This window comes from Stenella coeruleoalba (assembly GCF_951394435.1).
Source record: "Stenella coeruleoalba genome assembly, chromosome: X".
Lineage (NCBI taxonomy): Eukaryota > Metazoa > Chordata > Mammalia > Artiodactyla > Delphinidae > Stenella > Stenella coeruleoalba.
The window spans coordinates 101,078,359-101,105,165 of NC_137152.1; the positions used below are offsets into that span (position 1 = coordinate 101,078,359).

At 36.8% G+C, this 26,807-nt stretch overlaps 1 protein-coding gene across 3 annotated transcripts in view; it reads right to left on the reverse strand.

The window, feature by feature from the left end:
• TENM1 (teneurin transmembrane protein 1) overlaps nucleotides 1-26,807 on the reverse strand; it is a 619,648-nt gene that overhangs the window by 292,490 nt on the left and 300,351 nt on the right. For all 3 annotated transcript variants that reach the window (XM_079909820.1, XM_079909818.1, XM_079909817.1), the window contains one exon: nucleotides 2,333-2,485. In XM_079909820.1, the coding sequence (XP_079765946.1) occupies nucleotides 2,333-2,485 (153 nt within the window). The remainder of the gene's footprint in view (nucleotides 1-2,332; nucleotides 2,486-26,807) is intronic.

Here is a 26,807-nt window from a genome sequence, read left to right on the forward strand (position 1 = left end):
GGTTGGAGTGCCAGCAAATGACAAAGTCAGTATTCAAAGCCAAACCTGACTCCAGAGTCCAGGCTCTTAACTACAGTGCTACACTGTAAAGTGCTACACTGTAAAGAAAACAGTGTAAAAAGAATTACCTGGTTTTCGAGTTTAGAACTGTATTTATGGAGTTGTGTGATGTCTAGAAAATTGTAAAAGGATACAGGTGACCATTTGAAAATATCCTTACAGTATATTCCATCTTCTGCAAGGTTTGGTTTAGTATACACAGGACTTTATAAAAGAGGAGCTATGTTTTTACTTGGTAAGTAATACACAGTAAAGACCTAATATAACAGAACTATGATGTGCAGCTATTGCTAACGTTTTGTCCAGACTTCCATAAAAAGTCAGTTTAAGATAATAATTTGGTATACATGGCATGAACCTTTAATGATTTTTCTTAATAAAGAAATTGGTTTGGCCTGCTTGTTGTTGTAATTGAGCAGAATCTTAAAAACATTTTCCATTTATGAAACTTGTCACAACACATTAAAATACAGAATTTACCTAAAATCTATCATGAATAGACACTGGGGCTTTGCTTTCAGGGTGTAAAATGTCTTTTGTGGTTTTCATATATGTTTCATGTGTGGATTTCAGTATAATGCAGAAGTTAAGAGACAAGTCTCTGGAATCAGACCACCAGTTTCTAGCTCTGTGACCTTGGGCAAATGACTTAAACTCTCTGTGCTTCTATTTCTCATTTGGAAAATGAAGACCATAGCATTACTTTCATGATATAAATACATGTTTAGTGTCTGGAGTAAATCTTGGCACATGGTAACTGTTTAATACAATTTAGTCATCATCATCAAACTATTTTTTGGAAAGGAATTCTAGAAATCTGAATTAGAATAAAAAAATGAATATGCTCTGATGACAACTATGTGATGACCTTCTGCTGTCTTGTATGCTTCATTTTCATCAAACAGATAATTCATGATTTTCAGTGTGACTGGCAAAAAAAATCCCTAAGCACATGATACCAAATGGTGGCTCCTGTACTTGCAGATATAAAGGAATCAAATAGCAGGAGGGAAGGTAAGGGAGAAAATGTCCAAGTGTATTCAGACCCTTTCCTCTGCCATTTCTGACCCCTGCACTACCCTCAGTCCCTCTCAGCAGCAACAATGAAATTGCTGGGAAAGTTCAGCCCAGGCTAGAAACAGTAATTCTAAAGGACATAAAGCAAACTGCACTGTGAATTGAAAACTGGAATAAACCATAATGTTTTCCTGAACCCTAAGCATTAATTTTTACTGAAGCATAGACCAAAGCAAAGTTCCTTTTTCAAAAGCAAACAAAAATAAAACAAACCCCACAAATAACTCCCCAGAAGGAACTAAAAACACAAGAGTAGTAATTGAAACAACTATAAAAATCTCTTATTTTCAACTAATGAACCAAAACTGATTTTCCACCTCTATAAAATTATAAGCTTCTTAATTTAAGGGTAGGGTTTGGGTCATTCATTCATTCATCTTTTTATATTTAATCTAAAAATATTTAGGATAGTACTGGCTATACGTTTTGTTTTCAAATTTTACTTTTTGAATTGACATCCCCGATATTTTACATGGCTCAAGGCCCTCTGTACTGTATCTTATATCAAGAGAAATCACAATACAAATTTTCAGTTATTTTCAATATTTGAATATTAAGACTAAGATCATTCAACATGAATAACATGTTGGGACTGCTGGTACAGTACTGTGACATTTATTGTAAATGTCAGGTAGTTCAAGCTTATGTTGGTTAAATTTAACAATTCAGTACTCAAAGTGCTTTTTTCTTTTCCCCAACTAGGAAGAATTCATGTTTCCCAACTAGGAAAAAAATTCATATTCTCCCACTTTGACATAAACATTCGCCGTTGTATTACACATAGAAGGCATTTTCTTATTATAAACAGAAGAAATTTCCATATATCCTTTGTAAAGTGTTATATATAAATGCTGGGCTTGGACACAGAGAACTTAATCAAAATCCCACGTTGCTTCAGGGTACTTATATGTGAAATGCAATTTCCATTGTATTGAAACCTCCATCCTGTAAATATTTATCTATTTTCAAAATTGCCAACATATTTGAAAGGTTTAATTGGTTTATATTCAAGGCACTAGAGAAAGGAAAATCTGCTTTCACAAGACATTTACATGTATTTATTCTGTCCACGTAGAGTATTTCTTTCGAGTGATCATGAAATTTAATGTGAAGTGAAACCATCCCAGGTTTGGTTCTGATGACTAAATTAGAAGAAAAGTAATCAATAATCAATCAGTCACTTTGATCACTGTACCTTTTTTCTCTGATTTATTGGAAACTTTTCCTCCAATTGGAGAGTAAGTGGTATCCATGGATTCAGTCCCTCTGTTCCCCTTGCTAACTCCATTTTCATAGAGCTGTCCTTCAGCTGGTTGCAACTGCCAAGTCAGGCCGAACAAATGTACTGCTGCAAGAAAACAAGCCATACATGAACTTATTCCAGACTTGTCAAAAAGTTCTCTAAACCAGCTGTCCCTTTCCACCCAAAAATGCCATGACTGGTTTTCTTTCAGTTAGGCCAAGCAACCTGGAGTTGATACCCACATCACACATGTAGTGACTTTCCCAAACAGTGCTTAAAATTTTGAGGCTGAAGCTATCCCAGTGATAGCAGAAGTTGAAATTCTGGTCAAGCAATTACAGTGGGATTGGACTCTGTTCCTCAGTGCTGTGACCCCTTCCTCTTCCATTTCCCTCAGTCGTGTAACTCTAGTTTGCACATGGAAACCGCAGAGTAATGGTGGACAGGCTATCGCGAGAACATGAGAGACCTTCTCTATGGCCCTTGTTCAATTCAATTCAGCAAATATTTCCTGAGTGCCTAGTATGCATAAGGTCCTATGATAGCTACTCCAGATGTTAACATCTAGATGCCTATTAGGGTAGGAGCTGAAAGTAATACAAGTATAAAATAATGATAATACACAGAATAATTGAGGTAATACAGGTTCAAATTGCTATCATATGGCTTCCTTATATGATAAGCCCGTGCACAGCAACGAAGACCCAACGCAGCCAAAAATAAATAAATTTATTTTAAAAAAATTGCTATCATAGGATTAAAAAATACTCAGTGTTGATCAGCATGCAGGAAAATGGGGACTCTCATACACTTTTTTTTTTAAGTCAATCTTTTTTTAGATTGACTTAAATCTTTTTTTAGATTGCGCGGGGGTTTTCTCTAGTTGCAGCGAGCGGGGGCTACTCTTTGTTGCGGTGCATGGGCTTCTCACTGTGGAGGCTTCTCTTGTTGCAGAGCACGGGCTCTAGGCGCCCAGGCTTCAGTAGTTGTGGCGCGAGGGCTCAGTAGTTGTGGCTCGGGGGCTCTAGAGCGCAGGCTCAGTAGTTGTGGCGCACGGGCTTAGTTGCTCCACGGCATGTGGGATCTTCCCGGACCAGGGCTCGAACCCGTGTCCCCTGCAGTGGCAGGCAGATTCTTAACCACTGCGCCACCATGGAAGCCCTCTCATACACTCTTTTTTTTTTAACATCTTTATTGGGATATAATTGCTTTACAATGGTGTGTTAGTTTCTGCTTTATAACAAAGTGAATCAGCTATACATATACATATGTTCCCATATCTCTTCCCTCTTGTGTCTCCCTCCCTCCCACCCTCCCTATCCCACCCCTCTAGGTGGTCACAAAGCACTGAGTTGATCTCCCTGTGCTATGCGGCTGCTTCTCATACACTCTTGATGTGAGTATAAAAAACCAGTCACCTTTTGGAGGGTAACGTGGCACCATTTATTAAGAAAACTTGAAATTTGGCTGAATCTTTTAGGAAACAATTCAATTTCTATGAATTAGCTATGAATGTGTACTAAACTACAAGTCTATCCATTGAAACATTTAAAAACTAGTAAAAAGTTATGATCAATCTAAATATTCATCAAAAGGAGATTAATTAAATAACCGATGATATAAATAATACAAGATTAAGCAGTTATTAAATCTTGTTGCAGAAGACTATGTAATGGCATGGGAAATATTTATGATGCATCAAATGAAAAACATCAGGCTACTAAACAGTATGAATAGTATGATCTATATTGTGTGTGTGTGTGTGTGTGTGTGTGTGTGTGTGTGTGTGTGTGTGCGTGCGCGCGCACATATGTTGCTGTGTGGAGAAAGAAAGGGCTGAGAGGATGTATTGCAACATAGTAACAGTATGCGGGGTTTATGGAGGATTTTATTTTCTTCTTTATGATTTCTGTATTGTCTATATTGTTTACAATGAATATGTGTGATGTTTGCCATCTGGGGAAAAAAGAAATTTTTGTTTTAAAAGAAATGGTTTAAAGGAACAATAGATAAAAATTGGCTTGGTTGATCAGGGATGATTTAATGAAGGAAGTAGGATTAGAGATAGACCTTGAAGGATATGTGGGGCAGGTGTCAACAATAGGTGGGGTGAGGGGGCAGGGTGAACAAAATATGACTTTGTAAAGCACAAGATGTATTTGAGGCAAAGGAAGTTGATGGGGTTGGTTGGAGTTTAGCTACATATAGAAGTTAGTGGAAGTTAAGGCTGGAAGGGTCGATAAGGGCCATATTGTGGAGGGCATTGAATGCCACACTTAGGTATTTGGATTCAATTTACTGGGCAACAGGGAGGCACCGCTATTTTCTGAGCAGATGAGGGCTATGATCAATTTTCTTTAGGAAGATTAATTTAATAGCAATGAGGAGCACTGATGATTTCTAGGCAAATAAATGATATCATCAGAGCACCCTCTGTAGAAAGATAAATCCAGTAGTAGTGTGGAGAAGGATGGATTGGAGGCCTAAAAATGTGGCAAGAACACAAACTGGGATGGCACTGCAATAATCTAGGTGAAAAATGATGAGTGTCTCATTTAGGGCCGTGGCTGTGAGAATGCCAAGAAGGCAATTCCTTAAGGAGAAATTGCATAAATGTCATTTCAGGATTTGGCAACCAGCTCTGTGTATGAGTGGGTGGGTGTGTGCTTGCACGCTTGTGTATGTGTGTAGGTGTGCTGGGGATGGGCATAGGAAAGAGTGACAGAAAGGGAGGAATCCAAAACGTTAAGGTTTTGAGCCTGATAACTGAAAGCACTGTGGAACCATTAACAGAGTTAGGGAATTCGCACTTAGCTCAGCACTAGCTACGAACAGTTGGTGCTGGATATGTGTTTGTTGAATGCTTACTAGTTGGTCTGGGGAAGGGTGACGTGATGGGAGGAATACAATGAATTAATATTTGGAGATTCCAGGTTCCAGGGACTGATGGGCTATCTAGATAGTCATGTCAGACACAGGAGTTTGAAGTTCTGGAGAAATATTAGGTCTAGGACAAGACTAGAATCACACATGCACATAAGCAACAGTTGAAGTGAGAGCAAGTGAGATTACTGAGTGGAGAGAATGTTAGGAGAAAACAGTGCCTCGGACAGAAGCTGAGGACATCCTTTTATTTGTTTTCTTACTGCAATTTTCAAATCAACCAAATCTTACCAAAAGGCAAAAAAAAAAAAAGTGTATCTGTTCATAAGCCATCTCATATTTTTCTTTATGTTCCTAGGCAGACTGAAAGGGGCTAATTTATATGTCTAACACAAATACATAGCATATGAATTAGCAACCGAGAACAGGAAAGCTAGCCAGATAGCCTATTTAAAAATCATTCATCCACTTTTAGTTGAGCTAAAGAGATTTCTAACACGTACCTTCTAATTTATCCTTAAAACTTTTAAGCATTTAATTGGTTTCTACCCTTTTCTTTGGATTAAGGCCAGTACTGCCTGATGAATTTCTCTTGCAATTACTGGAAACAAATGAAACTCAAATGATACTGGTTCTGAGTAAGGTACAGTATGGCATGCTAATAGAGCTATATTAGGGACATCCCTGAGATTTCCTTGCCAAAAGACTCAAAGTACAGTTGGTTTAACATCCTCGCTCCAATTAAAGGTATTTATCAGCTTTATAGAAAATTCAGTCTACTCAGTCCCCTAATAATTTGAATATGATGGATATTAGAAGCTATATTGAAAATGTGTTTGACTTTCTTGGTTCTGTTACTTTTTTGAAATTAGATGGGCCATAAGGAACAAAAGGCACAGTAGTTCGCATTTTGCAGATCAAGAGGGCTATTTTAAATACTTTATTTAAGTTAAGCCAGTTTCCTGAGGGCACTTAACAATGAGAGAGAAAATACATGTGCTGAGAATCACTTCAAAATAATAAAATAAGGTTTAATTTTTCACCATCAAATGAAAGGGACTGCTTGTAGCCAATCATGACAGATAAAGAGGTATGCACAATTAGTCAAATACCTGTTGAGGGTGGTAAAGCTTTATAATTTTTCGAGTTTACTTATGCCTTTTCTAGGCAATGAGCTGTGTGTAATGTACCCATTGTTTTGTGATGTCCCTATGTATGAATACATAATGAAAATGATTTGCTACAGACTATGGGTACCATGGCAAGGCTATGGGTCTTTTCTCTCCTCCAAACTGAACTTCCATATACTGAGTTGTGAAAGGAAATCAAAGAGTGCATTTATGTGCAGGGTAGACTGAGGTAACTAAATAACTCCAGTGTTTGTGTTCTGTTAGAAATAAATAATACTTTGTTCACACTAACACCAATACATAAAACTATGTTGAACTTTGGGATATACCAACACACCACTAGAAAGATATGGCAATACTTCTATTATGGGGATGTATTTATTGATTCATTCAACAAGTATTTTCAAAGCATATGCTGAGCACACCAGGAATGTCGGGAACACAGGAAAAGGTAATAAACAGCCAGGACTGCAAAGGTATTGGCTGACCCATACGGATGTTGGATGTAAACAACCAACATATCCTGACCAGGACCTACTGGCTGCGTATCAGCCTTGGATACACAATGAGGAAGATACAGAGTCCTTACCTTCTAATAGATCACCATTCAGATCTATGCTATGTATTTATAGCCACACTTTAAGCAAGTCCCCTAAACCCAAGTATAAACATTATGAGCCCACTCATAATGAAATAAGGGTACAACTGGTAATGAACAAACAGGGCAGTGTTAAGTATTATTCATATATTGATTCAACAAGTATTTCTTGAGTGCCTACTTTGTGCCAGGCACTGTTTTCCTAAGTTTAGAGCAGTGAATTAAAAAAAAATCTCTACCCTCCCAGAACTCATGTAAGAGGGTGGTAAGTTAAGAGAGGCAGACAATGAATAAATATATGATGTAATATAATATGGCTATATAGAAACAAAGAAGCAAATAAGTGAAATAATGTCCAGTAGTTACAAATGCTATAAAGGAAAAAAATAAGTCCGAGTAGTCAGGGAAGGTCTCTTGGAGTAGGTAATATTTGAACCAAGATTTGAATGAAGTGAAGGCATATGAATATCTAGTTGAAAAACCTCCTAGGAAGAAGTAACAGCAATTACAGAAAACCCTGAAGTCTTGTACGGAATATGTGAAGAACACTAAGGAGCTCAGTGTGGCCAGGGCTCAGTTAGGAAACAGAAGAGTGGTAGGAAAACTCAAAAACAGGATTGGGACCATAATCCTGTTATCTCTGTGCTCTAACCAACTTCACAAACTGGTCACCAATAAACTACAAATGAATAGAAAGTAATAAAACTAAAATCACACATGCCCCAACATATACCTACAAATGAGCACTACTGGTTATAGTAGGTCTAATATAACTACTCCTGACCCCAAACAAAGTTCTCTTTCCTAAAGACATATATAAAAATATACATACTCAATGAGCAAGGTTGGACACTAGCCAGATCTCTCAGGAAGTACCAGTTCCATTATTTGCACTTCACTAAAGTTCAATGGCCGGACAGAATGTGTCTGCCTATTCAGATATTCCAGGAGTAATGTCTTTTCAGCTGAGTAAGAATGGCAGTCCCTAATGCTCTCCTCACAAATGTTCCTTAGTGCTGAGTCCTGTAGATTTTATAATTCTTATCCTTCTTGTTTTATCCAATCGCAAAGAGCTATGCTCCGAAATTATAAATTTATTACAAAGTTAAGGTAACAAATGGAGTATCTTGCTGTCCCCAAGTGTCAAACTCAATCAAGCATCTTGGATCTCAAGGCAGCCTGACTTCATAAGAAGCCCTTCTTAACTTGCATATTTCTATAGGCTGGAGCCTCAAAGCCTCTCTGCAGTTATTTTTCTGTACTCTCTGTTAGGATGTTGGTCTTTGTTTCTCTTAAGTAAGACTGATGGTCTCTGGTAATGTTTATAATTGATAATGCTTCCCCATTCCATGCCCCTTCAAAAGGCAAATATTCACTTATAAGGGAGAGACTGCAGAAGTGCTTCAGAAGTAGATGTAGGAAATACATGCTGAATGACCTAGGTCTGTACTGTCTAATATGGCAGCCACTCACCACATGTGTCTATCAAGCATTTGAAATGTGGTTAGTCAAAGTCGAAGATTTCATATGAAAGTAAGAATGCAAATTATCCAATTAATAATTTTTATATTGATTATACGTTGAAGTGTTAATATTTTAGATATGTATTTCATTAAATTAAAAATCTATTTAAATTAACTCCACCTGCTTATTACGTTTTTAATGTGGCAACTATAAAATTTAAAATTATATATGTGGTGTGGGTTGTATTTCTATTGGAAAGTACTGATCTTGACTATCTAGAACATTTCACAAAGAGATATGGTGTTTCTCTCTTAGCACCTCGTTATAGAACCCACCATGCTATGTTGAAGATACCTATTTATATGAATGCCTCATCATTTTAAGCACTGAGAGGGTGGGTACCATGTCTTCTTCATCTTTTTGTCCCTGGTACCTAACTCAGCACCTGGTAGTCAAGAAGTACTCTTGCTTAAGCACTGCTGATAGGACTGTAAAGTGGTAAATCGGCTTTGGAAAGCAATTTTGTGATTGCTATTGATTGTCTATCAAAATTTAAATTGGGAATGTTCCTTGACCAAGGAATTCTACTACTAGGAATCTGCACTAAAGAAAGAATCACATACAGGCATGCCTTGCTTTGCTTCATTTTGCTTTATTATGCTTCCCAGCTATTGTATTTTTTACTAATTGAAGGTTTGTGGCCACCCTGTGTCCAGTAAGTCTATCAACACCATTTTTCCAACGGCATTTGCTCACTTCGTGTCTGTGTCACAATTTTGTAATTCTCACAATATTTCAAACTTTTTCATTCTTATTATATTTGCTGTGGTGATCTGTGATCAGTGATCTTTGATGTTACTACCTTAATTGCTTTGGGGCGCCATGAACCGTGCCCATATAAGACAGCAAACTTAATCGATAAATGTTGTGTATGTTCTGACTGCTCCATTGGCCATTCCCCCATCTCTCTTGCTCTCCTCCTGCCTCCCTATTCCTTGAGACACAGCAGTATTGAAACTGGACCAGTTAACCCTACAAAGTCCTCTGGGTGTCCAAGTGAAAGGAAGAGTCACATGTTGCTCACTTTAAATTAAAAGCTAGAAATGATTAAGGTTAGCAAGGAAGGCATGTTGAAAGCTGAGATAGGCCTTTTGTGCCAGTTAGCCAAGTTGTGAATGCAAAGGAAAAGTTCTTAAAGGAAATTAAAAGTGCTACTCTAGTGAACACGTGAATGATAAGAAAGCAAAACTGCCTTATTGCTGATTTGGAGAAAGTCTTAGTGGTCTGGATAGAAAATCAAACCAGCCACAATATTCCCTTAAGCCAAAGCCTGCTCCAGAGCAAGCCCTCCTCTTTTAATTCTATGAAGGCTGAGAGAGGTGAGGAAGCTGTAGAAGAAAAGTTTGAAGCCAGCAGAGGTTGGTTTGTCAGGTTTAAGGAAAGAAGCCGTCTCCATAACAACAAAGTGCAAGGAGAAGCAGCAAGTGCTGATGTAGAAGCTGCAGCAAGTTATCCAGAAGAATTAGCTAAGATAACTAATGAGCTGGATACCTTAAACAACAGATTTTCAATGTAGATGAAGCAGCCTTCTACTGGAAGAAGATGCCATCTAGGACTTTCATAGCTAGAGAGGAGAAGTCAATGCCTGGCTTCAAAGCTTTGAAGGACAGGCTGACTCTCTTGTTAGGGAGTAATGCAGCTGGTAACTTTCAGTTGAAGTCAATGCTCATTTACCATTCTGAAAATCCTAGGGCCCTTAAGAATTATGCTAAATCAACCCAGTCTGTGCTCTATAAATGGAGGAACAAAGCCTGGATGACAGCACATCTGTTTACAACATGTTTTCTTGAATATTTTAAGCCCATTGTTGAGAGCTACTGCTCAGAAAAAAAGATTCCTTTCAAAATATTCCTGCTCACTGACAATGTATGTGGTTACCCAAGAGCTCTGATGGAGGTGTACAATGAGATTCATGTTGTTTGCATGCCTGCTAACACAACATACATTCTGTAGTCCATGGATCAAGGAGTAATTTCAACTTTCAAATCTCACTATTTAAGAAATACATTTCATAAGGCTATAGCTGCCATAGATAGTGATTCGTCTGATGGATCTGGGCAAAGTAAATTAAAAACCTTCTGGAAAGGATTCACTGTTCTAGATGCCATTAAGAACATTTGTGATTCATGGGAGGAGGTCAAAATATCAAAATTAACAGGAGTTGGGAAGAAGTTGATTGCAATTCTCATGGATGACTTTGAGGGGTTCAAGACTTCAGTGGAGGAAGTAACTGTAGATGTGGTGGAAAGAGCAAGAGAACTAGAATTAGAAGGGGAGCCTGAAGATGTGACTGAATTGCTGCAATCTCATGATAATACTTCAACAGAAGAGGAGTTGCTTTGTATGGATGGGCAAAGAAAGTGGTCTCTTACTACTAGAGCTAATCAATGAATTTGGTAAAGTAGCAGGTTAAAAAATTAATGCACAGAAATCTCTTGCATTCCTATACACTAACGATGAAAAATCTGAAGGAGAAATTTAGGAAACACTCCTATTTACCATCGCAACAAAAAGAATAAAATACCTAGGAAAAAACCTACTTAAGAAGACAAAAGACCTGTATGCAGAAAACTATAAGACACTGATGAAAGAAATTAAAGATGATACAAACAGATGGAGAGATATACCACGTTCTTGGATTGGAAGAATCAACACTGTAAAAATGACTATACTACCCAAAGCAACCTACAGATTCAATGCAATCCCTGTCAAACTACCAATGGCATTTTTCACAGAACTAGAACAAAAAATTTCACAATTTGTATGGAAACACAAAAGACCCCTAATAGCCAAAGCGATCTTGAGAAAGAAAAATGGAGCTGGAGGAATCAGGCTCCCTGACTTCAGACTATACTACAAAGCTACAGAAATCATGACAGTATGGCACTGGCACAAAAACAGAAATATAGGTCAATGGAACAGGATAGAAAGCCCAGAGATAAACCCATGCACATATGGTCACCTTATCTTTGATAAAGGAGGCAAGACTATACAGTGGAGAAAAGACAGCTTCTTCAATAAGTGGTGTTGGGAAAACTGGACAGCTACATATAAAAGAATGAAATTAGAACACTGCCTAACACCATAAACAAAAATAAACTCAAGGGCTTCCCTGGTGGCACAGTGGTTGAGAGTCCACCTGCCGATGCAGGGGACACGGGTTCATGCCCTGGCCCGGGAATATCCCACATGCCGCGGAGCAGCTAGGCCCGTGAGCCATGGCTGCTGAGTCTGTGCGTCTGGAGCCTGTGCTCCGCAACGGGAGAGGCCACAACAGTGAGAGGCCCGCGTACCGCAAAAAACAAAAAACAAAAAAACAACTCAAAATGGATTAAAGACCTAAATGTAAGTCCAGACACTATAAAACTCCTAGAGGAAAACATAGGAAGAACACTCTATGACATAAATCACAGCAAGATCCTTTTTGACCCACCTCCTAGAGAAATGGAAATAAAAACATAAATAAACAAATGGGACCTAATGAAACTTAAAAGCTTTTGCACAGCAAAGGAAACCATAAACAAGATGAAAAGACAACCCTCAGAATGGGAGAAAATATTTACAAATGAAGCAACTGACAAAGGATTAATCTCCAAAATATACAAGCAGCTCATGCAGCTCCATATCAAAAAAACAAACAACCCAATCCAAAAATGGGCAGAAGACCTAAATAGACATTTCTCCAAAGAAGATATACAGATTGCCAGGAAACACATGAAAGGATGCTCAACATCATTAATCATTAGAGAAATGCAAATCAAAACTACAATGAGGTATCACCTCACACCATTCAGAATGGCCATCATCAAAAAGTCTACAAACAATAAATGCTGGAGAGGGTGTGGAGAAAAGGGAACCCTCTTGCACTGTTGGTGGGAATGTAAATTGATACAGCCACTATAGAGAACAGTATGGAGGTTTCTTAAAAAACTACAAATAGAACTACCACACGACCCAGCAATCCCACTATTGGGCATATACCGAGAAAACCATAATTCAAAAAGAGTCATGTACCACAATATTCATTGCAGCACTATTTACAATAGCCAGGACATGGAAGCAACCTAAATGTCCATCGACAGACAAATGGATAAAGAAAATGTGGTACATATATACAATGGAATATTACTCAGCCACAAAAAGAAACGAAATTATTTGTAGTGAGGTGGGTGGACCTAGAGACTGTCATACAGAGTGAAGTAAGTCAGAAAGAGAAAAACAAATACCGTATGCTAACACATATATATGGAATCTCAAAAACAAAAAAATGCTTCTGACGAACCTAGGGGCAGGACAGGAATAAAGACGCAGGCGTAGAGAATGGACTTGAGGACACAGAGAGGGGGAAGGGTAAGCTGGGACGAAGTGAGAGAATGGCACTGACATATATACACTACCAAATGTAAAACAGATAGCTAGTGGGAAGCAGCTGCATAGCACAGGGAGATCAGCTTGGTGCTCTGTGACCACCTAGAAGGGTGGGATAGGGAGGGTGAGAGGGAGACAGAAGAGGGAGGGGATATGGGGATATACGTACACTTACAGCTGATTCACTTTGTTATAAAGCAGAAACTAACACACCATTGTAAAGCAATTATACTCCAATAAAGACGTTAAAAAAAAAAAAGTGATTTCTTGAGATGGAATTTACTCCTGGTGAAGATGATGTAAAGATTGTTCAAATGACAACAAAGGACTTAGGATATTACATAAACTTAGTTGATAAAGCAGGGGCAGGTTTTGAGAGGATTGACTCCAATTTTGAAAGACATTTTACTGTGGGTAAAATGCTATTAAACAGCATTATGTGCTACAGAGAAATCATTTGTGAAAGAAGAGTGAATCAGTGAGGCAAACTTCATTATAGCTTTATTTTAAGAAATTGCCCCGGCCACCCCAACCTTCAGCAACCATCACCCTGATTAGTCAGCAGCCATCAACATCGAGGCAAGACTCTCCACCAGCAAAGATTATGACTTGCTGAATGCTCAGATGATGGTTAGCATTTTTTAGCAATAAAGTAGTTCTTAATTAAGGTATGTACATTGTTTTTTTAGACATAATGCTATTAAACATTTAATAGTCTACAGTATGGTGTAAACATAATTTATATACGCACTGGGGAACAAAAAAATTCATATGACTCACTTTATTGCAGTGGTCTGGAACCAAGCCTGCAATATCTCTGAAGTATGCCTATACATGCATAAACGGGCATGTACAAGGAAGTTCAAAACAGCATTGTTAATATAATGATTTTGTTAATATAGTAAAGAAAAAATACCCCACCAATATATCCATCTATGAGAGAATGGTAAACCCATAATATAAAATCCTACATAAGAATCAAAAGGACTGATACTGACAAACTGTCAGATTAGAGGACACTAAGAAGACATCACAGTTAAATGCAATGTGGTATACTAGATAGGATCCTGGAACAAGAAGAACAAATAGTGTAAAACTGAAGAAATCCGAAATAAACTCTGAGTTAATAGCACCATACTAATGCTAATCTCTTACTTTTAACAACTGTACTATGGTTATGCAAGATGTTAATATTGGCAGAAACTGAATGACAGGTTTACAGGAATTCTGTGCTATATTTGCAACTTTTCTGTAAGTCTCAATGCATTTCAAAATAAGATGCCAGAAAGAAAAAAAAAAACAAGAGAGAGAGAGAGAGAAAGGACTGACCTAGTGGTGTGATAGAGCCAGCTTCTACTGGTTTACAAGAGCCAACTGTGCACATCTCTTCCAATTCCACTTTCAGTGACTTCACATTGGTAGTTGAAATCACCATGGTGGGTGTTTTAACACTCCAGGAATCAGCAAATGTTGCACATCAAGGCTTTTTTGCCCAGAGAGCTGGTTGTTAAACATTTATCAGCACACCACTAGATGACCTATATGTACTGACATAGAAAGAGCTCTAAGATTTGTATAAAAAACAATGTAGAACAAGGCACATCCAATGACCCTATTTAAGTAAAAGAAAAGGTATCTCTATGTATGTAAATGCATAGAAAGAGAAATGGAAGGATTAATATCAAATTATTGATCTTTAGAGTGGGGAGCTGGGGGAACTTCAACATTTCCATAGTATTGTTAGAATCTTTTACAGTGATACTGTATTCACATATTGTTATACAATAAAAAAATAGTAGGTGCTCAACAAACCTTTTAAAAAGCTGAATGGATAGATGCATTCTTTTATTCCATCTCTTTAATTTTTGTTTTCTAAAATAGGGCTTTTCAAAACATTTTAAAGCAGTAGAACAATCCAGCAATTAAATATGAATAACCCTCAAACCCATCAAAAGATAAAACAGAACTCTTTTGACTGAAAGGAACTGGGAGTCCAAAAGCTCCACAGATATAGTTTGAAATGTACTGTCCTAAAAAATTATCCTTGAAATTATCTGAATCAAGAAAATTTGGGTGCTGGGAAGAATTCTTTCTAGGCAATTAAATTTGTTGGAATAGTTTCATAATGCCAGTGTCAGAAGATATGAAACCTTCCATGTTACTCTGTATCTCTTGGTGTTTTGTGTCCACTCTTTTACAGATAATATTCCAATCCACTTAATAATAAGGTAAATAGAGCTCTGATGATAAATACACAAGTAACCTTGAAATTGCAATATTTGCAAGGCAAATACAAGTTTGCTTTCAAGAAATTCATCTTGCATCTCAAACTGCACACATATTCAGCTAAGGGTGCTATATTTTTTATTACAAGAAATTTTTTGGTGCTATTTTCAAATTTGACTAAAATTTATTTTGAAAATTTGAAATCTGTCTTACAGATAAAAGTCCTGCCCATTATAGATGATGTCATAAGCTTCAAATCATGCCAAGACAAAAGCATGTGATATTTTTCAAGGTAATTTGTTTTTCCTCTTTGTCAGCAATTTTTGCCCCCACTAGTTCCCTTACATATCTTGCTTCATATTCCTTCAGGCTAAGGGATGCTACTGCTTTTGTACTTGCAAAGCTTGTCAAAGCTACAGATCTACTTGTATGTTGGACAGTTCCCTTCCTGAAAAATATACCAGGTACATTACCCAGATGGTGACCCCTGATGACTTCAGGCTTTCAAGTTAACTCCTGTTGGAAGCAATTTCACCAGACCAATACTTCAGTGGACATCGTGTGAAGCAAGAGGCTTCCACAATAAGGAACATCACTGCAAAAATAAATGCTACCTGAATTAAATGCAGTGACTGCTAACATTACAGAAACCAGGTTATCTTTCCATCTTAAAATAAATCCCATTTTCATTACATTAAACATCAAATTGGTGTATGAGTGAACTATAGCCCTTTGATAAATCACCTTCAGATCTTGGCTTTATCCTGGTAATAACCAGATTATATGCAGGATTGAAAACCATTAGTTTTCAGAGAAACATTTTTTAAGAACTAAACAGAGGAAGTAATGCATGTTTATTTATGGTACCTTACTTTTGCTTCAGCAGTTTCATTCAAATTTTCTCTTTTTTTCCTAGGGTTATACATATACATTTTCTACTAAAAATATTATCTGTGGTTGCACGACATCATAAACATAAATAAAACAGACTTAAATGTTCCTTTTCAAAGCAATTTGAATGGAGTCAGTATGGCTATGAGATTCCTTTCAAACCTTTTTAAAAGCTGTCATGTCGGGTATGGGTAGAATTTCCTTTGAAAGAAGGACTTCATTAATTTAAAAAAAAGTGAAAAAAAAGCGTTTTATAATTTGAACAGTTTTACGTAACACATTTTGCTAGTCTGCCACAGTGAAACAGTAAAATTAAATGCCAATTAAAGAGAAGACTGAGACAGTACAACAGAGGTAATGACACCTTTCTTGTTGCTCCACATGTTTGAATCCCTACATTTCCTCTCCCAAATGAAATGAAACATTCTCTACTGCAGCATACATTTTTTTTTTTGCCTTAGTACAGTCCTAGTTTTATCCAATATTGAAGCTAGAAAAGATTCTATCAAGGTAATAAATCATTTTAATATCCCAGTTCTATATTACATTATCTTAAAATTTTCATTTACTATGTATTTTATATTTTCCATTCCAAGGTTGCAGCAATATTTATAAATAACATGTCTATTTGGGTACCTTATCACAGGTTTAATATATGATCTCCATTTGAGTTGCGTAACGGGCCCATCTGTGTATTCCTTATCAGACAGACACAATTATTTAGTGTTTTCATCTCAAGTCACAGCACCAATAAATAAGTGCTCTCCATAACTCAAATCTTATTTACTTTTGTATTATTATTTGCTTTGTGGAGTCAGGAGAAATAAGCAGCATAATGATGGGACACTTTTTTTTTTCCCCAAAAAATCCCACCTTAATGAATAATGCAGCAAAAATGTCAATTTAGCCAGGACTCGGCACTTTTGATTCTTCCTTAAAATTTTCTTTTTCTTTCTCATTTTACTTCGTTTTCTGCTCAATGAAGTCTCCCTTTCGCTATGGTCCAAGTCATTGCCTATTACTTCATCATTACTGATGATGGAAGTCTCTTAGATTCCTAAACAGTCTCTCATCCTCTTTCCTGGTTGAATGCTTATTGGTAATAATATGCATATTCTTTTAAAAAGATCCATATAAAACTGGTGACTGGAAAGTGAGAAACAGACTTACACAGAAGCTCTCTCCTCCTCTTACTCATTTGACCTGAATGTATTTAAATTTAAAAAATGGGAATGTATTCATTGATTTATGTCCTCAACCCCTGGTAGCTGATGCTTTTAAACTCACTTTCCTGATCTGGCATCATGTTGTCACAGCCATGGATACCTGGCATGTGTTCTTCTGCAAACTTTTAGATTTTGAGATGTTAAAACCCTTTCCATTACCTGCTTATTCAGAGTTAGCATTAAACAGTAGGGCTCAGATGAGGTTGGGGAGTCAGAATATATAATAGAGAAGGTGGAAAACAGATGAGTAGGAGAAAACTACAGCTGGGTATGTACCAAGCCCTTCTACCTGCCTTATAACATTTGATCGGATGGGGCGATACAGAGAATGAACTGGTGGAGATTATAATGGCCCAGTTTGTTCTGAGTTTTCTGAGGTGGCATCATGACGGTGTTCTTCTGGAAGAGTCACCAATGTTTGGGCTTGATTCATGATCAGGATCCTCAAGCCTTTCCCTCCCTTCATGCAATAATTATTTGCTGGCCGACTACTAGGTATTAGACACCGTCCTACGTGTTGAAGATACAACAGTAACTGCTTGGTTACAAAAACGCTTGCCCTCCTGGAGCTTTACACTCTATCTAAAGGGAGGCAGTTGTCATGTGTCTGGAGCGGAAATGTCTTGTTTCAAATCTCAACTCTGCTACAGTTAGTATCAGAGGGACCTTGGGCAAGTTACTCAATCACCGTGTCTCAGTATCCTCACTATAAAATGTGCATAATAATAGCACCTTCCCCATAGGGTTCTAGTGAGGACCTTGTGAGTCAGTACATGTAAGGCACCTAGAAAAATGCTTGGTACATAATAAATGCTCCATAAATGTTAACCATTATTATTAGGCCTGGTTAATTGTCCCCTTAAGCTAGGCTTTCCAAAACTATCTTGGAAGTGGAGAAAGGCAGAAGGTCATTTGCCCATCGCATCCTTTGCTTTCTTGCCCTAAATGAGGTTTGTGTAGTTGCATTTTTTTGGCAAGAGCAATGTAGAGGGACTCAAGTCTCTAATAGAACTTCAGCTACCATCTTCACACAGCTCTACAGCAGAATTCAGACAAACACACACCTCACCTGATTTCCTAATTCCAAATCCTCAACTTAATTTAGAACAGACATTCATTTCTCTCCTCACCCTCACCAACATCCCCCAAACCTGCTCGTTTCTTCTTCTCCATCATATTGATCACTGGGATTTGGAAGTTGTAGATTTGGGGTTCTCTTGGTAAAAGGTTTCCAAAAATCAGAGCATCCTTAAAATTTGTAAAGTCATCATTTCTTTACTAAGAAATGTAGAGTGCACTTTCTACAAAGAAAGTGATTAGAGTCTCATTCTATGAAACATAATGGAGATTTCTCACATAGCCATATAGTATGAAATGGGTCCCAAGAAAATTTTCAGCTGAGTTACCCAGCACAAGTATACATTCCTGGGTAATGGATGCAACTCTAGCAAATTGATCTGTGCAGGTAAGGGAATCTGTATGTAACATAATAAAATCATGGTATGTCAGAGCTCAAAAAGATCACAGGCTAATGGTTTAGAAAAGAGGGAGGGAGTAACTTTACAGTAGAGAAACCCAGAAACACAACCTCAGCCGAGTGATCAAGATTAACATCATCAGTGATAGCATGTACATTGATAGCATGTATCCTTGACATGATGCGATGATAATGCACCTCTGTAGTCTTCCTCCTCCAAACCTATAACCCCAGTCTAAACATGAGAACGACAACTGGCAAAACTCAAATTGAGGGACATTCTGCAAAAAACCTGACCACTGCTACTCAAAACTGTCAAGGTCATCTAAGAAACTGTCACAGACTAGAGGAGACTAGGGAGACATGACACATAATGTAATATCCTATCCTGGATGGGATCCTGGAACAGAAAAATGACATTGGGGAAAAACTGGTGAAATCTAAATCAAGTGTCAGGTTCAGTTAATAGTAATATTCAATGTCGGTTTCTTAGTTGTGACAAATGTACCATGGTGATAGAAGATGTTAACAATAGGAGACACCAGATGAGGAGTATATGGGAATTCTCTGTACTACTTTTGCAACTTTTCTGTAAATCTAAACTTGTTCAAAAATTAAAAGCTTCTTTTGGAAAAAAACAAAACAAACAAACAAAAAAAGACCACAGACCAACCATTTGGTTCAATCTCATTTTACAGAAGAGGAAACTAAAAGCTGGAGAGGAAGTGCTTTGCCCTAGGACACACAGAGACCAGTTTCTCTCTTATTCGGGACCAAGAGAAGATGTGATCCATTTCTGCTAGTCACTGACATTTTGTACTGAAGTAATTTGGTTGGAATATTGGGCTAATGAGGCCAATGTTATAGGTTAAAGTTTTATGCCAACCAGTTGCTTTTGCATAGAGGAAAACTCTGCTCTTTGCCCACAGAATGATTACTCAAACTAATTTCGTCCATCCTTCTCAGGTAAGTGCATAGGAGAGAACTAGAAGCTCTCTAACAATCTTTCATCAATTCAAAATACAAGAACATGAGTAGAATCATCTTTTTATATGGACACTGATTATTTTATTGGATTTCTGGGTTACATGTAAGTGAAGTATACACCATATATTTTCTACTGGTTTTACAGTCTGTTTTCTTTTTTATCTCAACCTTCTTAGCATTTCTGTTAAAACTGATCACTTTGCTGTCCAAGCCTTGTTTTCTATTTTTGAAGCAGATTCAAGTTTTGCTTTAAAGAAAAGGTAGGCTATAGGAAGTTTACTCAACTTCATATAATTATCGAAAATGGGTCTAAATTTCTTTTTACTATTTCCTGAAATGTCTTGCCAGGATTTCAGGAGATGTGGGAAAAGAATATGGCAGTCTCTCAGTTTTATTTTTTTTCCCTATGATTTAAAATTTTAATTTTGATTCTTTTTTAGTCAATGTTAAAATATGCAGTTTATGTCAAAATCTTTAATATATAAAATTCCTTATAAATCAATAAATATCAGCTGACCCTCTAGTAGAAACACGGACAAAAGGTATCAACAGGCAATTCACAAAAGAAGAAATGCAAGTTAGCAGTGACATTTTAAAATGTTCAACCACACTGGTAATTTTAAGATGCAAGCTAAAACACTGAAATATCATTTTGCCTATCAAAATGGCTTTTTTTTCTTTTTTTATAATTGACGATATCAAAAGTTTTCAAGGGTTCAGAGAAATGAGCATTCTTGTGTACTGCTGGCAGGAGTGTAAACTGTTGCAAAATGTTTGGGCAAATTGGCAATATATACCTAAAGTGTTGGAAATGTTTTTAAACATTTTGATCCAGGAATTCCATGTTTAGAAATTTATACTAAGAAAAGGATCTGAATAAATTTTAAAACAACGATATTCAACATGATGTTGTATATAACAGCAAGATAAGGAAAAGTACTTAAATGTCCAGCAAATAGGGATTGATTATATAAGTGACTGTATACAGTAGAGGATGATGCTGCAATTAAAAATAATGTTGTAGAAAAATGTTAAATAATAGAAAAAGATGTTCCCAAAGCAGGTTATAAGACAGTATTTGTTATATGAGCTCATTTTTAGAGGCCAGTTAGTGTAATAAGGGCACCATAGGCTCTTTTTGAAAAGTCAGACAGACCTTAAGGTGATGGTCCTTCCTCTAACTAGCTGTGCGGTTGAAGGCAAGCTGCTTAACCTCTCTGAATGTCAGTTCTCACATATAAATTAGAAATAATAATACCTAATTTGAAAGATACTATGAGTATGCATAAAGGGATCTACATGAATTACAAAATAATTCAGATCTATTTCTAGAAATTAAGTGCCTTTTATTTTTAAAGTATTACAATAGACTCAGATTCTTTTTTGTTGTTGTCGTTCAACGTATAATCCATTACCATCATTACATACTCAAATTTGGCCAGTGGGAGCTCCTCTAAATTGGTTTCTGTGTCATTTTGACATGTCTCAACTCTTCCTTGCTTTCTAGCACAAGATATTCCAGGCTTAATTTGCACTGACTTTTTCTGACAGACCTAGAATCAGCCATTTCTCTAAGGAGCTTTCAGTAGAAAATGTATTTAGAAACCAAAGTCTAGTTTTAAGATATGCTCATTACTACTGAGGTGTCGTTGTTTTTAAGTCCTTTCAGGGAAAAGAGCAAGGATATAGACACATAGAACAAAACCTTTAGATTTTATCTTTGTTAATGTGTATGTGTGCGTGTGTGTGTGTGTGTATGTACACATATACACACGTACATATATCTGTATGTATGTTTTTTAAAGAATGAGTGCATATTGATATTCCCAATTCTAATCCAGCACCACAGAGCTCTTTCTCCCTAATCCCATAATTTTATCTCCTTTTTCACAGAGTGAACCAAATTCTCAATAACATCAATGTATTTACTCATTTGCTTATTGTACAAGACACACAAAATAAGTATTAGAGTTACTACACCAATGCCACTACCAGAATTAATCCTACTAAGTTCAAAGTTTGTGTTTTTTTTCCTTAGAATATATCCTCCTGAGGGTGTACAGAGTTGTGTATTAAAAATAGTGAATCTTCCTAATACGTAAAGAACTCTTAAAAATTGAGACAAAGAGGACCAAAAAAAAAAAAAAAATAGAAAAATGGACAAAAGATATGAACATACAGTTCACAAAAAAAGATCCCTAAACACATGAAAAGATATTCAGCTTCACTGAATATTCTTTCATAATAAGAGAAATACAAACTAAAGCTACCCCAAGGTACCCTTTCTAACCTATCGGATTGACAAAGATCCAAAAACTTGTGACACACTGATGGGAAGTCCATCAGGACATGGGCACAGTCACACACTGCTGGTGGGCGTACAGAATGCTACACCCCTGTGAAAGAGATTCATGCAAAGTAGCCACTTACCATGTTTTTAAACTTTCCTCTGTATCAATGGATATTTCCCGTCATTTCTTATTTTGCATACATTTCACCCTTTCCTCTTGATTTAAGGTAGCTTGTGGTCTGCCTGTTTGTTGATTTTTAACACCACTTTTCTATTACTTTTCTGTTTTCTACCCCATTTATTTCTGCTTTATTTTTATTATTTTCTTTCTTGTACCTTCTTCTAGCTTATTTTATGGCTTTTTAAGCTTTATTTTCATTCTTTTATTTTTACCGATACAAATTTTTTCTTATAAATGGTTTACTTATATCCCATAAATTTTGACATGTGCTGGGTTCATTATCATTATTTCTTAGAAATTTTATAATTTTAAAGTTTCATTTCCCCCTTTACCCGAGACTTAAGATTTTAAAAATTTCCAGGTGGAAGGACTTTCCTGGTTTTAAAATTTTTGTCCTAATTTTCAGTTTCATTTCACCATGATCTGGGAATGATGTTTGTGTAACTTCTACTTTATGAAACTCACTGAGGTTCCTGTTATGACCTAATACACAATCAAATTCTGTGAAGGTTCCATGAGTACTTGAGAAGAAGGTATATCCTCTATTATCAGGGTGTTAAGTTCAATATACAGCCATAGATCTATCTTACTGATTTTGCTTTTTTAGGTCTTCTATATACTTAATAAGTTTCTATCCATGTGACCTGAGTGATGGGTTAAAATATCCTATTACTAGTTGTTTTTGTTTATTCCTCCTTGAGCTCTTACAGTTTCTGTTTTGTAAAGGCAGTTGTTATTTGTGCATAGATAGTCATAGCTTTTTATAGAGTATACTCTTTGTTGTGTTTAATGGTTTTTGGCTTGAATTCTACTTTGTCTGATATAAAGATTATAAGCTTTGCTTTCTTACTGCTTCTTCCATTTGCCCGATAAACCTTTTGTCTATCCTTTAATTTTTAGCCATTTCTGACTCCTTTCATTTCAGGTGTGTCTTCTAAACAGCATAGAATTAGGTTTTGCTTTGTGAGCTCTTTTGAAAATCTTTTCCTTTTACTAATAGGTGATTAAACCCACTTACATTTACTGATATGACAGATATGTTTAGCCTCAACATATTATTTTGTTATATTTACAGTGTTATGTTAATTTTATTTCTTTATGTAGTTTGTTTCTTTGGTTTTTTAAAAATTTCTTTTGATAAACTGGAAGATTTGGATTGACACATACACACTACTATATATAAAACAGATAACTAATAAGGACCTACTGTATAGCACAGGGAACTCTCCTCAGTACTCTGTAGTGGCCTATATGGGAAAAGAATCTAAAAAGAATGGACATATGTATATGTATAACAGATTCAGTTTGCTGTACACCTGAAACGAAAACAACATTGTAAATCAACTATACCCCAATAAAAATTTTAAAAAAATTTTATTTTGGTATTTAAGAAGGTCTGTATTGTTGTTCTATTGATTACCTTTACGCTATTACTTTTTATAAAGCTCTTCATCCCCCTTCTGCTCGCTTGGCTTTCTACTATTTGGTTTGTCAGCCTGAAATTATACTCTCTCTATGTGACAATCATTGAGCTTATTTTACTTTTTTATTTTCTTCTCCCAAGCTTTAATTGTAATAACTACTTTATCAAAAATACGTAACATTTTAATACAATTCTCCATCGTTGTCCTCACCTTTGTTTTAACCTTAAATCTACAATTAAGCATATTATCATTCACCAACAGCCCTTCTGCCAAAGTTTCCCTCATTAACTCTTAGGTGGATTAAGCTTGCTCTCTAGATCATAAGTCAAAAAACTACAACTCTTGGCCAAATCAAGCCTGCTTTCTGTTTTTGTAGGGTCTGAGAGCTAAGAATAGCTTTTTTTTTTTAAGTTTTCTTTTCATTTTTTAAAAATTTAACTTATTTATTTGGCTGCACAGCACAGCTTGTGGGATCTTAGTTCCCCAACCAGGGATCTAACCCGGGCCGCTGGCAGTGAGAGCGCAGAGCCCTAACCACTGGACTGCCAGGGAATTCCAGCTTTTACATTTTTAAATGGTTGAAAAAGATCAAAAGAATAACAATATTTCAGGATACATGAAAATTTTATGAAATTCAAATTCCAGCGTCCATAAATAAAATTTTATTGGAACATAGTCACACTGATTCATTTACAGATTGTCTACGGCTGCTTTTGGGTATAAGTTGAATTGTTGTGATAGAGGCTGTATGGCCTGCAAAGCTTGAAATATTTACTACTATCTGGTCTTTTTTTTTAATATAAATTTATTTATTTATTTATTTATGGCTGTGTTGGGTCTTCGTTTCTGCGTGTGGATTTTCTCTAGCTGTGGCAAGCGGGGGCTACTCTTCATTGCAGTGCACAGGCTTCTCATTGCGGTGGCTTCTCTTGTTGCGGAGCATGGACTCTAGGCACGCGGGCTTCAGTAGTTGTGGCACGTGGGCTCAGTAGTTGTGCCTCGCGGGCTCTAGAGCGCAGGCTCAGTAGCTGTGGTGCACGGGCTTAGTTGCTCCACGGCATGTGGGATCTTCCTGGACCAGGGCTCGAACCCGTGTCCCTTGCATTGGCAGGTGGATTCTTAACCACTGCGCCACCAGGGAAGCCCCCAAGGGCATTTTAATTGATCAATTCTGCCATTGCTAGGCCCCAGCTCTCACATCTTCTTTTCTATTTAGTCTTCGTTTCACTCTTGGCTCTGGCATGGGCTACAGAGCTAGTTCTGCTTCTTTTGAGTATTTTTCTCTCCTTATGTGTAATTTGAAGTGTGTGGAATTCCATCTCCTAGTTATGCTATTGAAGTGGGTTATGTGTGGTTTTATTTGCTTTCCTTGCTGATCTGAATTTCTTTCTGGAGGACGGTGTGGAGAGATTTGAATTTAAGGGGCCAGCATTATTCTACGGGAACTCAGAACGCACTATTAGTATCTACTTTTACATTTGTATAACACATATTCAGAAACATATACTTGAACATTGTGTACCCAGTATTTACAGGACATTCATTTGAAATGAGGCTCTAATAATGAAGATGTGTTATAAATTTACCTGTCACTGTTCTTTATGTTCAATTCCATGCATCTATGAGATAGTTGGCCATGGTTAGGGCTACCATTAGTAACTGTGAACAGGGTAAGATTTTAATAGGGTGATTGTGTTATATTTTTCTGCCCCTTACATAATTTCTCCTCCTAAACTTCTAATGATAGGAAATTCATAATGAGTATTTCATTTCTTTGGCTGAAAGTAGTGATGGCAAATATATTCCAACTTCTGAGTAAACTCAAATTGCAGAATCTAGACTCAGCAGGAAAGAATGTTTGTTGCTTTGATTACTTATATCTTCCATGGGTCTGGGACAGGGAAGCAATGACATTAATGTCAGGGATTTGCCATTCTTGGCGTACAACTCTGTCTTCTGTTAAAATGCAAATAATCTTGGGGAGATATAATACATTTTCTTTGTCACAGCCCTTTTTACTTCAGTGTGAATTATCTTATTACATAGGTTGCAAGCGTAAATGCCAACTGAGAAGGAAGGCAGGTAGTATAAAAAAGTGAAGAGGGCAGTATGGCTACTCTGATGGACTGGAGAGTTCATGGGCCTTTTGGGAGCAGCCCCTATTTAGCTGCAGTCAATGGTTTTCATATTATTTTTGCAAAACAAAAGACTAGAATAGTGTGTAGCACATAGGTACTCAAAAATGTGTGGATGAATGCGTGAATGCACATCTGGGAATGTCAGATCTTCTTATTTTTAAAGAGAGGCTAGAAATTTTATGTAAACCAGAGATTTTATGTAAAATCTCTAGACTTAAGTCTTTAAATTAGTTGGGAGCATTTAACAACTTCTACGTGTGTCAAGCAAAACCTGCCTAGTTTATCAGATTCATTTCTGAGTTCAGGTTTTGTTAGGGGGTAGAAGGCAGGACTAGGTTTCTGATTTGGGGGATGGAGAAAAAAGGGAGATTGAGACCGTGGGCTTTAGTAATGAAACAGAACAGAGCTAAAAGGTTGAAACAGTAACTGAGCCCATGACCTTGGCCTCATTAGTGGGAATGCTGCTGAGACAGTCAGTAAGTAATCTAAATATTTTTCTTTCCTACCTACTCAAATCACAAAAGATACACACACTATTATTTCCAATAAAAATAGAACTATATTCACCAATTTGCTGTGTATGCTAACAACTAATTCTGTTTATTTTGGGGCAAAAGACATACCCATCACTGGACCCCATAAACTCATGTCATTTTTTTTTTGTGAATGTTTATTTATATATTTGATCTTGATGGCCCATTGCATCTCTTATTTTTAAAATTTAGCTTTTTTTCTCCCTCTGTTGATGGGTTCTTATCTCTACATTTTATATTTCACTGTTTCAAAAGACTAGACTGGTGCCTGTCGGCAAGGAGACTTACGCCAGCTAATCCAAGGGCAGGATTTGGTCAGGGAGACCAAACTAATAACATACAGCAGATAGGAATAGAAACCAAAGACACTAATGGTTTATTTGGGTTTTGTTCAATCTTGGAACAGGCTGTATTTTAGCCATGACAAAGGAAGAATCTATTGTGCCATCTGGCTTTCAAAAACTCCCACAGCCTTCTGTGTTGGTAAGTCTTAACTAGTGCCATGTCTGCAATATCCTACATGATAATCCTTGAGCATGTGCTATTACAGC